The 17,753-nt window shown below is 40.4% G+C and overlaps 1 protein-coding gene and 1 long non-coding RNA gene across 3 annotated transcripts in view; one reads left to right on the top strand and one right to left on the bottom strand.

Annotated features, from left to right (window-relative positions):
• Positions 1-799: 799 nt before the first annotated feature.
• On the bottom strand, positions 800-14,904 carry LOC139161485 (uncharacterized). Its single transcript, XR_011558115.1, has 2 exons — positions 14,160-14,904; positions 800-1,766 (listed from the first exon to the last, which is right to left on the bottom strand). It is a non-coding gene; the product is annotated as an uncharacterized lncRNA (long non-coding RNA).
• Positions 12,433-17,753, top strand: part of LOC139161484 (retinol dehydrogenase 7-like) — a 41,105-nt gene continuing 35,784 nt past the window's right edge. Inside the window, exons 1-2 of one of the 2 annotated variants that reach the window (XM_070740672.1) lie at positions 12,433-12,493; positions 14,213-14,547. In XM_070740672.1, the coding sequence (XP_070596773.1) occupies positions 14,226-14,547 (322 nt within the window). In that variant the 5' untranslated portion in view covers positions 12,433-12,493; positions 14,213-14,225. Of the gene's footprint in view, positions 12,494-12,863; positions 12,940-14,212; positions 14,548-17,753 lie in introns of those variants that run through there. The other variant, XM_070740671.1, reaches the window with a different exon arrangement.

Here is a 17,753-nt window from a genome sequence, read left to right as displayed (position 1 = left end):
GGATATGATGACAAGACGGTTAAAAGACCAAGAAGAATCAGAATTTTATGTAGTATGGAATAAAGTGTATATATGGATGAATAAGAAAAAGAAGAATGTATGACTTATATTTTGTGTTTTATTTAGTCTATAAATGAAAGGGTTTTTTATATATAAGATCAAGTAGAGTTTCTTCTTTTCGCTTAAAGTATTAAGTTGACTTAAAGTATTAATAAGGTATTCTTTTTCTGTACGGAAACTTAACTTCTAGAATAAGCAGGGGTATTACAACCCCAAATTTATGTTAAATGTATGTTTGTTGGTTTTGTCTTTTTATGAAAAATCCAATAAAGTTTATCAAAAAAACAAAAAAACCACTACAGTAATTTGCTTAATAACTATGGCAAGAAAAGTCATGAAATAGGGCAAAATTTGCTTAACAACTGTCTTGCTTAACAACAAAAAAATTGAGTTCAATTGTGGTCATAAGTCAAGGATTATGTTTTCCTCACAGGTTTTTCATGGTCTATGTCTTTTGGTACCAGTGGCAAAGAACAAAACAATCCAGTTGGACAACAAATTAGAACAACATGGCTAAAGACTACAAAGTAGAAATGCCAATACAAAGGGGGGGGGGGAATTATTAATCTGTTAAAGCTGGAAGTGGCATTTATTGTCTTAGCTATTTCCTAAACCAAGTAATCCGGCATTAATGAAAACAAGGTTTTCAGTTGCTTTAGTTCTGAAAAAGAATCTCTACAATTCCCACCCAGGGTTCAGGATTGACAAAAAGAAAAAAATAAGCAACCACAAATCTTCAACAGAAGTAGGTTTTATTCCCAAGACCTCCGGAGCTAACTCATGTGCGGTCAATCAAAATAGAATTGAAAAATAAATAGATGCACACAATGCAGAAAAAGTAATATTGAAGTTACAACTGTCTTAAGTGGAGATAAAATTATGCACAGCATGACCTTGTGAAAAGGTGAAGCACAATTCTATTTAAGTGACTGTATTCATCAACTACTACAAGCTAAAATTAAAGGGTCTGCAGGCCAGGGAGAGGAAAGGAACAAATGTCAAAAGCAGCATTACACTGATACTAGATCCTTTTGTTATAAAAATCACACAGTTTGTAATATTTCCTACTCATACTTACACAGCATCACTTGTTTGATACAGGGAGTCTTCCTTCCTTCCTCCCTTCCTTCCTCTTCTTTAGGAATCAAAAATCTTACTTGGCCAGCTAAGATCTCTTTTGAGAGTTATCCAGCAGCTGATTATATGACATGCTTTTTTTAAAAGTCTATCAAATTCTTTGGCCAAGTAATTTATTTTTAAATCCCCTGCTATCCTGATTCTGATCTCTCCCTGAGTCACTCCATCAGTTCTCAGCATCAGCTTTCCAGGTGTGCAAATTCCTGCAGTCAACGTTTTGCAATATTTACCTCACTCTTGAACATTTCTTTTTTACTTCTGTTCACCTTTCCATTCCTCCATTAGTCATCTGAAAATTTTGTTACATTGCATATAAGTAATAATCAGTTCATACAGGTGTTGCAAGAACAAAGATCAAAGAGACTTTAGTAATGCAAACAATGGCACAATCATACAAAAATATTGCCTGGGCCATGGACCATCAAAGGGAGGCAGAAAGTGAGAAGGTGGAATGACATTCTCCTGGCGTATCCTGAAGTTCCCTGAAGAGGACAGAAGAGAGATTCCAGAGTTTCTTTGGACTTGTGAAAGAACTGGAGCAGCATTTTTTGGAAAGCTCAAGTCAGAATCTAATAAAGGAGAAAAAAAATCCAAAAATGTGGCTGAATTAGCATTTCCCAAATCTGTCATTTCTGAAAGTTAATATAAGTAACATCATTGTAAAGGAACCCCACTTAGACAGAAGTGAATAAGACAACAGAGGAAAAGGAAGCTATTTCAAAAATTGAATCCAGACTAGTCATTGTAGCTAAAAATCAAAAGTGATAATTATACTATACAGTGGTACCTCTGCTTAAGAACTTAATTCGGGATTCCCTTCATTTTTGCCGGCACTCCTTTGAATCCCAACGAGGGGATTCCCCTGCGGCTCAGGGGAATCCCCACGCTTCAGCGGATGTCCGGAGGTGGGGTTTCCCAGAGAGGGGAGCCTCAGGGAAATCCCAGAGCTTCGACTGGCAACGGAAGTCCGGAGGTGGGGATTCCCAGGCAAAAGGGGTGACTTTTGGGAGGGGGTTGCACGCATTATTTGCTTTGGGGGGAAATTGCTTCATCTTACGAACTTTTCATCTTACGAACCTGGTCACGGAATGAATTAAGTTTGTAAGACGAGGTATCACTGAACTTCTCAAATTAAAATCCTATGGCATCTCTGGACCCCTACATGATTGCATAACTGTGTTCTTCATTTCTGCACCTGACAGTAGTAGCGGACATAGGAATTGTTTTCAGTTTCTGGACAGCCTGCTTTCCCAAAACCTCTTCTCAGGCTTGTAATATGCCAGGCTTAACTAATTCTTCTCCAATCATATGAATTTTTTTTAATTTTTGCAATCTGAAGTGCTATCAGAAAAGAAGCCTTTAATAAGGACTTATCTTCAAGTGTCATTTTTGTTAAAGCACTTACTTGCTTTTCCGTATTTTCATGCATTTAAAAAAAATATTCAAGTGCCATCATTGGATAAGCTCTCAGAACACACAACACAAAGCGGCCATGGATCCAGCTCACGACCAGGTTCTTGAATAAATCCCAATTTCAAGTAGTCCAAACCATATCTTCTTGATACACAGAAACATAGAAACATAGAAGACTGACGGCAGAAAAAGACCTCATGGTCCATCTAGTCTGCCCTTATACTATTTCCTGTATTTTATCTTACAATGGATATACAGTGATCCCCCGATTATCGCGAGGGTTCCGTTCCAAGACCCCTCGCGATAATCGATAACGCGCGATGTAGCGGCACGGAAGTAAAAACACCATCTGCGCATGGGCGTCCTGTTTTCCATGGCCGCACATGCGCAGATGGTGGAGTTTGCGTGTGGGCGGCGGGGAAGACCCCTTCGGCCGCCCAACAGCTGATCTGCTCCGCAGCGTGGCAGCAGCGAGGAGCCGAAGATGGGGTCTCCCCGTTACCCAGGCAAAGGGGAAACCCCAAGATCGCTTGCCGCTTGCCCGTTCGCCCGCCCGCCCGGCTGCTCGCTTGCAGCGCGGCAGCAGCGAGGAGCCGAAGATGGGGTTTCCCCGTTGCCCAGGCAACGGGGAAACCCCATCTTCGGCTCCTCGCTGCTGCCGCGCTGCCGAGCAGATCAGCTGGTGGGCGGCCGAAGGAACCTTCCCTGAGTGCCGGCCGCCGCTCGAGAGCAACAGGGGGAGACATAGAGAAAGAGAGAGAAGGAAGGAAAGAGATGAGAGAGGGAGGAAGAGAGTTTGAGAGAGGAAGAAGCAAGATAGAGAAAGAGAGAGAGAAAGAAAGATGAGAAAGGAAGGGAGTGACGTCATCGGGTGGAAAAATCACGATATAGAGATTCGCAATGATCGGGATCGCGAAACTCGGGGGATCACTGTATGTTTATCCCAGGCATGTTTAAATTCAGTTACTGTGGATTTACCAACCACGTCTGCTGGAAGTTTGTTCCAAGGATCTACTACTCTTTCAGTAAAATAATATTTTCTCATGTTGCCTTTGATCATTCCCCCAACTAACTTCAGATTGTGTCCCCTTGTTCTTGTGTTCACTTTCCTATTAAAAACACTTCCCTCCTGAACCTTATTTAACCCTTTAACATATTTAAATGTTTCGATCATGTCCCCCCTTTTCCTTCTGTCCTCCAGACTATACAGATTGAGTTCATTAAGTCTTTCCTGATACGTTTTATGCTTAAGACCTTCCACCATTCTTGTAGCCTGTCTTTGGACCCGTTCAATTTTGTCAATATCTTTTTGTAGGTGAGGTCTCCAGAACTGAACACAGTACTCCAAATGTGGTCTCACCAGCACTCTATATAAGGGGATCACAATCTCCCTCTTCCTGCTTGTTATACCTCTAGCTATGCAGCCAAGCATCCTACTTGCTTTTCCTACTGTCCGACCACACTGCTCACCCTAAATCCTTCTCTTCTGAAGTTTTTGCTAACACAGAACTGCCAATGCAATACTCAGATTGAGGATTCCTTTTCCCCAAGTGCATTATTTTACATTTGGAAACATTAAACTGCAGTTTCCATTGCTTTGACCATTTATCTAGTAAAGCTAAATCATTTACCATATTACAGATCCCTCCAGGAATATCAACCCTATTGCACACTTTAGAGTCATCAGCAAATAGGCAAACCTTCCCTACCAAACCTTCCCCTATGTCACTCACAAACACATTAAAAAGAATAGGACCCAGAACAGACCCTTGTGGCACACCGCTTGTAACCTGTCTCTGCTCAGAATACTCGCCATTAACAATAACTCTCTGATGTCTATGCTTCAGCCAGCTTGAAATCCACTGAACTATCCAGGGATTAAGTCCAATCTTCACTAATTTATCTATCAGCTCTTTATGTGGAACCATATCAAAGGCTTTGCTGTTAACAGGGATTGGTTAAACAAATCAGTCAGGGGGGTAGCAATGACAGATCTGAGTTCTTTAAGAACTCTGGGGTGGATGCCATCTGGACCCATTGCCTTATTTATCTTTAATCGTTCAAGTTCTTCTAAGACATCGGCTTCTAAGATCACTGGAGCCGAATCCGTACAGCTGGAAGCAATGCTATATCCCTCTATAGTATTATTTTGTAAGGTGTCTTTTGAGAAAACTGAACAGAAGTAGCTATTGAAATGGTCAGTGATCTCCTTATTCCCATCAATGCATGTATTATTCCCGGTACTAAGCTTCGTGATGCTGCAGTTTTTCTTCTTCCTATCACTAATATATATGAAGAAGGTTTTATCCCCCTTCTTTACAGATTTTGCAATTTCTTCCTCTTTTGAGGCTTTAGCAGCATATATTATCTGTTTCGCCTCCTTCTGTCTCATTTTATACACCTCTCTATCAGCTATACTTCCAGACTCTTTATAGGCAGCCTTTTTTTCATTGACTATAGCCCTTACATCATTGCTAAACCATAGCGGTTTCTTCTTCCTTTTACCTTTAGTTATTTGCTTTACATACAGTCCTGTGGCTTTTAAGATGGCCTTTTTTAATACAGTCCACTGGGTGCTTGCTCCTGCCATTTTATCCCTCCCCTTTAATTCATTATTTAAATATTCCCCCATTGCATTAAAATTTGTTTTTCTGAAATCCAATACTTTGGTTGCAGTATAGGATTGCTCACAATCAGTTTTTACATCAAACCACAAACATAGATGGTCACTGCAACCTAAATTTTCTCCCACCTTGACCTCTGAAACCCAATTCCCATTCGTAAAAACTAACTCTAGAATATTCTCCCCTCTAGTTGGTGTCTTAACTAGCTGTGCCAGAGCTGCTCCTGTAAAGGCCTCTACTATATTCTTACTTTTGCATGTAAGGGCACTGGGGATATTCCAGTCAACATCAGGCATGTTGAAATCACCCATAACTGCCATTAGGGTAATTTCATCCACCATCTTGTTGTCATGTTCCTCAGATTGCCCTGGAGGCCTATAGATCACCCCAATTCTAATGACAGAACCGTCTTTATTTTGCATGCAAATCCAGAGGGTCTCCAGATCTTTACATGTATTTTGAATTAGTATTGTTTTTAGACTTTCTTTAACATAAATGGCTACTCCATCTCCCCTTCTCTCTATTCTATCCTTCCTATACAGTGTATATCCTGGTATGGATATTTCCCATTCATTAGAATCCTTAAACCATGTCTCAGTTATGGCAACTAGATCCAAATTATCTCTAGATACTTTGAGAATGAGAATGGTACGTTTCTAAGGAATTAGCTAAGTGTGTTCAAAGATCAGGTCTTCCAATGGGTCCTTAGCCAAGTGGGACACTTATGGGCATCAGGTCCCCAGGGCTGGGGGTTTGACTCCTGCACCCAATGCACTTTTTCTTGATTTAATTCTTGATTTCCTACGGTAAATTTCATTGCCACTAATTTTCTTTATTTGACACAGTGTTGCATTCTAATACACGCATTTTTATGCAGCTATATTATAAAGATGGCACACCTGTAACCATAGTTCCCTCTAAGCTAAGCAGTGAGCAATCGCTCACTTAAAAATCATCATCAACTCAGAGTTTTCCAAACCTGCCCAGAAGCCGAGAGGGAACGAGTGAGAGGGAAGGAGAGAGAGAGGAAGAGAGGGAGAGAAACAGATAGAAAAAAGAGAGGAAGGAAAAGAGAAAGAAAAAGAATGGGAGCAAGGAAGAGAGAAAGAAAATCAAAATCTAGTTTGAAACTAGCTCAACTATTTAAGTGGCATTTTGATATTGATAGAATTGCCCTATTATGAGCTCACTGTTATAGACACACAGTACAGTATTTTATTTTGAAATTCTCTGAGGCAAAACAGGGTGGGTTTTTTGTTTGTTTGTTTGTTTGTTTGTTTGTTTATTGATTTATTATTTTTGTGCCGCCCAGTCCCGAAGGGACTGCCGCTCAGACACTATACTTTTCCGCCCACCCCCCCCCCAAAAAATTAGAGGGAACACTGCCTGTAACAGGTAAAAACAGGGAGTTGCTTGGCCTTGGGGCTGGTAAAAAAGAAAGGAAGGGCGTTTTGATTGCCGGGTCAAAAAGATAGGAGGCACCTTTTCTTTGGCTGGTGATAATTTCAACCAATCACAACCAACAACTGTTGCATTTGAATATTTGTGTTTTTATATTATTATTATTATTATTATTATTATTATTATTATTATTATTATTATTATTATTATTTTATTAGATTTGTATGCTGCCCCTCTCCGCAGACTCTGGGCGGCTCACAACAGTGACAAAAACAATATATAATGACAAATCTAATAATTAGAATCTAAAATAACAATTGTACATTTAAAAATCTAAAAGCAAGGAATCCCAATATAAAACACATACATACAGTCATAAAGTGCACAAAAACTACATAGGCTGTAGATGTCTCAGTTCCCCCACGCTTGACGACAGAGGTGGGTTTTAAGGAGTTTACGAAAGGCAAGGAGGTTAGGGGCAGTTCTAATCTCTGGAGGGAGCTGATTCCAGAGGGTCGGAGCCGCCATAGAGAAGACTCTTCCCATGGGTCCCGCCAGACAACATTGTTTAGTCGACGGGACCCGGAGAAGACCAACTCTGTGGGACCTAACCGGCCGCTGGGATTCATGCGGCAGAAGGTGGTCTCGCAGATATCCTGGTCCAGTGCCATGAAGGGCTTTATAGGTAATGACCCACATATTGAATTGTCACAATATATAATACCTACTATTATATAAATGTCATACCTGTGACAGGTAAAAACAGCAGCAATGAAGCTATATGGCAAATTCTTTCATTTCCCATACATGAACGAATGACCTGTTGTCCTAATTAGATTGATTCTGGCAGCAATTCAATCCCCAAATTACATACCCTTGGCTCTTGCGTGGGCCGGACTAGCTGCAACATTGCTACCAGGTGGAAGAACTGCTCATTCTGCTTTTAAATTGTCCTTCAACATGCAACATGCGAAGACAGGACCTTTCAAAGGTTAACATGTCCTCATTCCTCACATGCCTATGATTCCAACTGATATTCCATTTCAGTTTCAGAGATTGCAATTTCCAATTTGACTGTTGTTATTGCAATCACCATCAACAAAGATCAAGGCCAATCTTTAGAGTTGTGCAGTTTACACATGGGTTGCTTCTTACATGGGCAATTATATGTTGCATTATATGTTCTACAGCTGGCACATCAGACAAACCAGACTCAGCCACCGCAACACATGGGCGGGTACAGCCTTGATACAAATTATCAAGAATAATTTCTTTTTCCAGTTTCTCAAAATAATTCTCTTAGCAATGTCCCAGGACTGGTACAACATTAAAAATAGTCAAATTCCAAACTTCTGGGGCATAATGTAATGTAACATTAAATATTTAAATATTAAATTTTAATATTTAATAGTAAAAGATTTCCCTATAAATACTTTTGTAAATAATAAAGTTATTCTGAAAAATGTCAATGATGTTTTATTTTTGTTATATCACCAGCAAAGAAAAACTGACATCTATTACTTCAGTATATATTCTGAGGTGTCTAGTAAATTTTAAATGAAATATTTTAATGACTTTTAATCCTAAACCTAATAAAATGAATTTGACATTTGTAAGCCCTCTAATCTTTGATGTTCTTCATATATCTGATATACTGTATCTGTAGATGCCATTAATACCAATTTTGAAAGACTGTATCAGGACTGTATCAGGAAAGACTGTATCAGGAAAGACTTAATGAACTCAATCTGTATAGTCTGGAGGACAGAAGGAAAAGGGGGAACATGATCGAAACATTTAAATACGTATGTTAAAGCGTTAAATAAGGTCCAGGAGGGAAGTGTTTTTAATAGGAAAGTGAACAAAAGGACAAGGGGACACAATCTGAATTTATTTGGGGAAAAGATCAAAAGCAACATGAGAAAATATTATTTTACTGAAAGAGTAGTAGATCCTTGGAACAAACTTCCAGCAGACGTGGTAGATAAATCCACAGTAACTGAATTTAACATGCCTGGGATAAACATATATCCATCCTAAGATAAAATACAGAAAATAGTACAGTATAAGGGCAGACTAGATGGACCATGAGGTCTTTTTCTGCCGTCAGACTTCTAGGTTTCTAGGTTTCTATGAAACATAGCTTAAGATTTTTTTTATATAAATATGTTTCAGGTTTAGATTCAGACATGAGCTACTCAAACATGAAAACACATCAATTTTTTGGAAACAGCCAAAGCATTTGATCTATACTGAGCCACAAATATGTGTCCCTTTGAATTCTGTGAAATATGTGTCCCTTTGAATTCTGTGAAAATTAATGAATAATTTTTAGGATTTCATTACCATGTGCCTCAAATTGCTTTGGAGGGAGATTTTCTTCTGAGGGAATATTAAATATTCCACTTTCACAGGCAAGCCAGTAGAAAGAGGTTAATATTTAATGGCTTCACCCAGGCATTCCCGATGGAAAAATGTCATTTTGAATGTCATTGTATTGACCTGTTACTTTTGCCTTTTTTACTTTACCTAATGACATATTTATCCTGGCCTTTCACAAGGTCGTAACAACTCACATTTGCCAGCAGGCCTGAGGCCATTGAGTCCTGGCATCTCACTCCGGCTGATGATATGAATGTAGGTTTGTGGTTAGGATGAATGTGAATGTTTCGTTTTAATAATTCTGGGGCTTTAAATACTAGATTTATGTTTGGGTTTCCCCTTTGCTGTATCTTGTATTTCATTCTTATTTTTGTAAGCTGCTCTATGGAGAAGGGTAGCATAGAAATCCAAACAAACAAACTAATAAATAAATATGGACAGCAGGGCCTCAATATTCCTAAGTAAAGGATTCATTCTGAGTTTTATCAAAAAATTGTGATTTCCCCACAAAATGTTTCAGCTTACAATATTAAATGGTCACACATTTTGGTACCTCTGTATATTTATTTATACAACCACGAATACATGCCTAATAAATATGTATGTAATATGAATATTTTTTTCTAATATCAATTATTGGTTACAAACTGGTATAATTTTTGGCAAGCTGGGCAGCATACTGTGAGATCTGTGGCTTGAAGGGAGCAAAGAGGGTGACTGGCAGGGAGGATTAGATCAGTACAAGCCTTACATGTTAAATAGGTGGTGGGAGTATCCAGTGATCGCTGCTGAGAAGATTGTCCTTCCTGTAAAGAGGTTTGGTGAGTGCCAGAAGTTGCAGAAGTGAAGCAACTTCGCGTGCAAACGCTTGTGTTGGAGTTTTGCTCCCTACGGCTTCTGGAACCTGACATATATATTGTTGCATTTTGGGTTTTAACCCGTTCGCCCTGAATCTTAACGGGGTGCACAGTGGCACAAAAAGGAATTTCCTGAAAAGCTTTGCGGGATTAAATAAAAGGGGGGGAAACCACAACAGCCTGATCGCAATTGCCACCTATGAATGAAATCTCTGTAGATGTAGACTTTGTACGAACAAATATAATGAAAGGGGTTCGTTTATATAAAATATGTATTTTCTTTTTTAAAAAGTCATATACCGTATTTTTCGCTCCATAAGACGCAGTTTTTTTCCTCCCAAAGTAGGATGAAAAATCAGCCCCGTCTTATGGAGTGAAGATGCAGGCAGGGGGGGGGGGGAGGCTGCGAACTCGGAAGCGCCATCCCGCCGGCTGGCTGGCTAGCTGCTGCCTGGCCCCCCTCCCTCCCGGAGGAGGGTCTCCCTCCGCACCACCAGCGGCGCTCCCCCCACCAGCCAGCCAGCCAAGCCCTGCGCCCGCCGGAACTGGCTCCTCGCTCTCCCCCCGCCGCCCGCCGCGTTTGCAGGAGGTGAGGAGGGTCGGGCGGCCCGCCAAGGCCAGGAGGGACGCCGCTGCCCCCCCTTCCCTCTCTCCGCCCGCCGCTGCGCCTCCTTGACGCCGAGAGGAAATGCCGGCAAAGGCTTTTCTCAGCAGAGGCCGGCGAACGCGATATTCAATGTCGGGGGCGCATGGGCGGTTGCACGCACTCCCTATCTCCCTGCTAGCCCACTCGGAATATTCAAAATAAGAAAAGCCTTTGCCGGTGAAGGTTTTTCTTATTTTGAATATTCCGAGTGGGCTAGCAGGGAGATAGGGAGCGCGTGCAACCGCCCGTGCGCCCCCGACATTGAATATCACCTTTGCCGCCGGCCCCGCCTCTCCTACAACCCCCTTGCTGAGAGCTCTCGGGAAAGGTGAGGCGGGCAGGGCGTGCGCGCGTCACCGCTGAGAAGAACGGAGAGAGAACGAGAGTGAGTGAGAGCAACAGACAGCAAGATAGTGAGAAAGAGAGAGTGAGAGAAAGGGGGGGAGAGAGAGAAAGAGAGAGGGGGAGAGAGAGAAAGAGAGGGAGAGGGAGAAAGAGAGTGGGAGAGGGGGGAGAGATAGCAAGAGAGGGAGAGAGAGAAAGAGAGAGGGAAAGGGGGGAGAGAAAGAGAGAGGGAGAGGGGGAGAGATAGCAAGAGAGGGAGAGAGAGAAAGAGAGAGGGAAAGGGGGAGAGAGGGGGGAGAGAAAGAGAGAGGGAGGGAGAGAGAGGAGATAAAGGAAGAGGAGAGAGAGAAAGGAAGAGAAAGAAAGAAAGAGGGATAGAAAGAGAGAGAGAGTGAGAGATGCTCAGTGAGCCTTTCTTTGAAGTTGCCTTTCTTTCTTTCTTTCTTTTTCTCTCTTGCTCTCTTGCTCTTTCATTCTTTTTTCTTTCTCTTTCTTTCTTTCTTTCTCTTTCTTTCTCTCCTTCCTTCCCTCCTTCCATTTCTTTCATTCCCCCTCTCTATTTTTATTTCTCTTTCATTTTCTTTTTTTCTCTCTTTCTTGCTTTCTTTCTTGCTCTTTTTCTTTCTCTCTTTTACCTTCCCTTCCTCTATTTCTTCTTTTCTTTCTCCTTCCTACCTTCTTCCCTCCCTCCCTCCCTTCAGTCCTTCCTCTCTTACTCTCCCCTTTCATAAGTTTCCTTGCTTCCTTCCTCTGTTCCTGTTCCTTCCCCCTTTCTTTCTTTCTTTCTTTCTTTCTTTCTTTCTTTCTTTCTTTCTTTCTTTCCTTCCTTCCTTCCTTCCTTTCCTCCCTCCATTTCTTGCTTTCCTTTTCCTTCCTCCCTTCTTTCCTCCCTCACTCCCTTCTTTCACTTCTTCCTCTATTCCTCTCCCCTTTTTGGCTCAAAATATTTTTTTTCTATTTTCCTCCTCTAAAATCTAGGTGCGTCTTATCAGCAGGTGCGTCTTATAGAGCAAAAAATACGGTAAATGCATTAGAAATATCTATGTACAGTACTTGAATACTGTGTTGAATAACTACAGTATATATAGAATTGTAACTAATTACTGGTAAAATAATTTACCTTTTTTTCCTTTATTGTATTTTTTGTTGTTTAAAGTGGTTTCCTTTTGGAAATATATGCATTTTTATCTTTACGATTTGTTTGTTGTTTTTTACTTTGCGGGTTGTCATGGTTTTAAAAGTCATTTTTAAAAGCTGCCTTGCTATTATTTGTAAGTCAACGTCCGGGCTTTCCAATCTTCTTGCGCTCGCTTTGGAATGCTTGAGGAAAACGTTTTGCCAAAATTGGCCGCTTCACCACAGAGGGAGGCAATACGGGGGGCGTGCGTGTTATTTATTGTTACTGTATTTAGTTACATCCCGCCTTGACATAACTGAAGGGGGCGAACGCGTGTATATACTTTACAGTGTAATATATTCATAGTAATCAATGACAGGAAACAAAATTGGACATGTGTGTGTGTATATACACATACACACACATATTCACCCACCCACAACAAATCCACCGTTAAGTCGCTGGGGGAGTTTTCCGTGTGCCAGAGTGAACCGCCTACAGGTAATACCAGGTAAGGGCGGTTTATGGACCCCGCCGGGGGACCCCCTGATTCTGCGCAGTCGCTGTGTTTGAGCTCTCCAGGTTTTTCCCGCTCGCCTCATGCTTTTTCCCTCCTCCGTTGAAGGGACGGAGGCGTCTGCTCGCTGGACGTCCGCGGAACGAGGAGGCTTTTGCCTTTATGCCTGTCCCCGTTTCGTCCCCAACATATTTTTTTCTTTCTTCCGAAAGAGACCCTTTCCTCTGAGGGAGACTCGGTTCCAATTGGCTCAAGGCAAAGTTCAAGCCAATGGGAGGCGCTGTTGGCGGCTAATGCGGCGGCTCCAGTTGCGCTGCCCGCCTTGTATACTTTGTGTGTGTGTGTGAATGGTATAAGTGGGGAAAGAGGAGCTGGGGAAAGCGGTCGCTGCCTCCGAGGACCGCCTAAAGTTGCGAAGGTGGCGCTTAAATCAACTGCAGGTGGGTCGCACGGACCCTAGCTAGCAAACCCAGCTCGCCAGAAAGCAGGCCGTTTATTTATTTTACACTTTGGGGAGATGCAACCCCGTCGTAGGTGGCCTGGGAGGGGGTTTCTGTTGGCAGAGTGTGGATGCATGTATTTATTTTTATTTATTTATTTCTCAAAAAAATATACAAGATAGGTGAGGGTATAAACCAGGGGTCCCCAGACTTTTTACACAGGGGGCCACGTTCACTGTCCCTCAGACTGTTGGAGGGCAGGACTATAAAAAAAAAACTATGAACAAATCCCTATGCACACTGCACATACCTTATTTTAAAGTAAAAAACCAAAATGGGAATGTACTATTTAGAGGGGGGGAAGAAGTCTGAAATTCATATATGTTTATGTTTTGTTTTTAATTTTATTTTGTTAACATCTGATTGGCTATACAAGGTTTTCTTGGTTTATAGAAAAATGTATAAAAATGTTTATAGAAAAATATATAAAGAAAGAAGGAAGCACTTTGGCATAATGGTTAATAAGTTAGAAATATAATTGTACTTTTTGAAGGAACATTAAGGAGGGAATTTAATTAAAAGAAAAGTACGGTATGTACCTGGATGACAACATTAGAAAAAAAACTTTTGCAACTTTTTTGATGATTGATATTAATTACTGACAAAATACCACATTTTATTCAGGGAAAATTAGATGGTACATTGTATTGTTTGAATGTATGTTGAGAGAAAATTTTTTAAAAAATTACACCCCCCCCCCCAAAAAAAAGTCCTTCCTTCCTCCACCCCTCCATTCATTTCATTCTTCCTTCCTTCTTTGTTCCCTCCATTTCTTCTTCCTTCCTTCCTTCCTTTTCCCTTCATTTCTCCTTCCTTCCCTCCCTCCCTCCTTCCCTCTTTCCACTTCTCTCTTCCCTCTCCCTTTTTCTCATTTATTTCGTTTCCCTCTCCCTCGTTCTTTCCCTCCATTTTCTCCTTTTTCTCTTTCACATTCCCTCCCCCTCTCACTTCTTTTTTTCTCTCCCTCTCTCTCTTGCGTTCTTTCTCTCTCTCTCTCTCTCTCTCTCCTTTTCTTCTCTCTTCCTTTCTATTTTCTCTAGTGGCTAAAAAATGGGGCAATGCAGTTAATCACATTGTTCTAAAACTAAGCAACCAAAGATCTTGAGATAAATCTGGTCTGATGAAATCAAATAGAACAGGATAGGTTACTTTTATCTCACCTGTACCTGGATTTAAGGACATCTAGTTTCTTCATTCTCTTTCATTCTTCCAGGGACAAATCAGCTATGTGGCTCTTCCTGGCTGCCTTGACACTACTGGTAGGGTTTTTCTTTCTTTGCCGATGGTACCTGGAAAGACAAATGGTGGAGAACCTGACAGAGAAATATGTTTTCATCACCGGCTGTGATTGTGGCTTTGGGAAACAGCTGGCCAAGCAGCTGGATGCTCGGGGTCTGCGGGTGTTGGCCTCTTGTCTGACTCCCGAAGGGGCAGAAGAGCTGGAAAAGATCACATCGGACCGGTTAAAGACCATTCTGCTGGATGTCACCAATGCTGAGAATGTTGTAGCAGCAACTGAGTGGGTGAAAACTTGTGTGGGGAACAAAGGTGATTGACTCTGTTTATTAATCTACATGATTTTTTTTTGCAGGAAGTGGGGAAAAAGTTGGCTTGTTTCAAGCCATCAGGTTTTCCCTCTCCAGGAGACATAATACATTTTCACTTTTTGTATTATTGATTTCATTAATTAGTCAAATGCATATTTAAACCAAACGGTTGGTTGGTTGGTTGGTTGGTTGGTTGGTTGGTTGGTTGGTTGGTTGGTTGGTTGGTTGGTTGGTTGGTTGGTTGGTTGGTTGATTTATTAATTATGTACTGGTTTAGTTTGTTTCTTCTTTTTTTTGCAAAAGGTTTTTTATTTTTTCTATCACTCCATACATAAATCAATATATCTTAAATTATTGCAATATAGTAGTGAAGTACATAGTTATACTGTTTAATCAATCATTCATAAATTCTTTATATATAGCACTTTATTCCAGATATATTTTAGTAAAATAGTACTGCTTTTTTTTAAAAAAGAAACACAAATCTAATTTTGTCTTCTGGGATCTCCACCAATTAATTTTTAAAAAAGTTTCTCAAATGTCACTGTTAGCTTAATTTACCAAGATAATTATTCCTTCTCTTGCCTTTTAATTTTAAATCATATTGCTTACTCATTTTTCTTAATCTTTTTATTTGTCCTTTGTTTTTCTTATCCCTTATTTTATCATAACTAAATGCCCCATAAGGATCAAAACTTCATTTATCTCATTTTCTTAGGTTCTCATAATGCTTCTCATATTAATCATAATTATTTTATCTACATTATTCCAAGTCATTTAGTTCTTCAATCTCCACAATGTATTTTTCAAATACATTTAAACTGATCTCATATATGGAATAATAAACAATCAACTAGTCTACGTGGACATATTACCTATCTAGAATCTCTAATCTGTGCTCTGCAAGCAGAAATCAGGTGCAAAATTCAGCCTTTCCATTCTAATGAGCCACATTACCAGTCCCTTCTACCACAAAGATCCTGCAGGAGAAGAGCTGTATAGGCAGGCTTTGTAATTTTAATTTAATTGGATTAATTTTGTTGTAATTTACTGTTTTTATATGTTGTAAGCCACCCTGAGTCTTCAGAGAGGGGCAGCATAGAAATCCAATTAATAAATAATAATAAATAAATAAACTGTGGGATCTGGCAGGGTAAGAGCTGTGAAACACAAACACAATGTTTTTGCTGTGTCCCAGTATAACCTATATAGTTTCTTGACAGTGATGGGCTCCTATGGGAACGGTCAGGAACACAGTTCCAGTAGCAAAATTTGGAACTCCACCCCAGAGCACCCAATTTGCACTGAAAGATGTTGAAACAAAATGCATAAGCCATGCCCACATTGTGGTAGTAAAAATCTTGATAGCCCATGACTGCTTATGCAAGACACCCTATATTTTATTTCAACATCTTTCAGTGCAAATTGGGTGCTCTGGGGTGGAGCTCCATTTTCGCTACCCCACTGTGTTCCCCCCATCCAGGCAGTAGCCCATCCCTGTTCCCTGACTGACCTTAATAGGGACACTAAAGCAACAGGTCAAGGGAGTTGTGATAACAATAACTCGAATAAGCAGGGGATTGTGGTCCAAGATGAAGAACTTAGAAACATAGAATCATAGAAGATTGACGGCAGAAAAAGACCTCATGGTCCATCTAGCCTGCCCTTATACTATTTCCTGTATTTTATCTTAGAATGGATATATATCCCAGGCATGTTTAAATTCAGTTACTGTGGATTTACCAACCACGTCTGCTGGAAGTTTGTTCCAAGCATCTACTACTCTTTCAGTAAAATAATATTTTCTCATGTTGCCTTTGATCTTTCCCCCAACTAACTTCAGATTGTGTCCCCTTGTTCTTGTGTTCACTTTCCTATTAAAAATACTTCCCTCCTGAACCTTATTTAACCCTTTAACATATTTAAATGTTTTGATCATGTCCCCCTTTTTTTTCCTGTCTTCCAGACTATACAGATTGAGTTCATTAAGTCTTTCCTGATAAATTTAATGCTTAAGACCTTCCACCATTTTTGTAGCCAGTCTTTGGACCCGTTCAATTTATCAATATCTTTTTGTATATATAGTTTCCTGACCTCCAGAACTGAACACAGTATTCCAAATGTGGTCTCACCAGCGCTCTATACAGCGGGATCACAATCTCCCTCTTCCTGCTTGTTATATCTCTAGATATGCAGCCAAGCATTCTTCTTGCTTTCCCTACCATCTGACTGCACTGTTCACCTATTTTGAGACTGTCAGAAATTACTACCCCTAAATCCTTCTCTTCTGAAGTTTTTGCTAGCACAGAACTGCCAATACAATACTCAGATTGAGGGTTCCTTTTGCCCAAGTGCATTATTTTACATTTGGATATGCAACTTGTATTAGAAAGTGGAAAGTGTGAATCACGTATTACACATCAGTCACACAAGAGCAGCAAGGTATCCAAAAAGAGAAGCCACCTTCTGGTTGGTGATTCAATTGTAAGGGATGTAAATTTAGGAAAGGATAATGAAGTTTTGAAAGAGGTCAGATGTCTGCCAGGTGTTACTGCCAGCAGAGCCAAGAGACATATTCTTAAGATAGTCAAGAATGCCGGTAAGGACTGTGATGTTGATGCTATTATACATCTTGGCACAAAGGATCTATCCCAAAAAGATGTGCTCCCTGTGCAGAATGACTTCCAGAGCTTGGGGTATGAACTTAGTAGTTTACGTTGTAGGCTTATCTTTTCAGAGGTGTTACCAGTATATAAGGAACAAAAAGTGAAAGGTCAATGTAGAGCTAAAAGAGTGGTGCAAAAGGGAAGGCTTTGATTTTATTAGTCATGATGCCTGCAGCTGGTCCAATGAAAACTGTACAAAAGAGATGGTTTGCATCCATCAAAGAAAGGGACTGAGCTACTTGGTATTAAATTCACAGATTTCCTGGATAAACATTTAAACTGAACAGCGGGGGCAGAGAATTAATTGATACAGACCCTTTCTGTCCCCAGCATTCTAAAATTAATAGGATTAATGTGCACGCAACAAAGATAAGGGTAAGTTTATCAGCCCTGCTGTCATGCAAATCCAAGGATTTAATACAGTAGTGTTTTTTATTATTGTAAGCTGCTTTGAATATTTACATAAGCAGAAAAGCAGGTATACATTTAAAAATATCAAGAAGTTAATGAGTACTGTTATCAACTGCATCAGTGGCCATAT

This window comes from Erythrolamprus reginae, chromosome 2 (genome assembly GCF_031021105.1).
Source record: "Erythrolamprus reginae isolate rEryReg1 chromosome 2, rEryReg1.hap1, whole genome shotgun sequence".
Taxonomy (NCBI): Eukaryota; Metazoa; Chordata; class Lepidosauria; order Squamata; family Dipsadidae; genus Erythrolamprus; species Erythrolamprus reginae.
The sequence above is the reverse complement of the archived record's forward strand: the minus strand, read 5'-3'. Positions and strand labels throughout refer to the sequence as shown.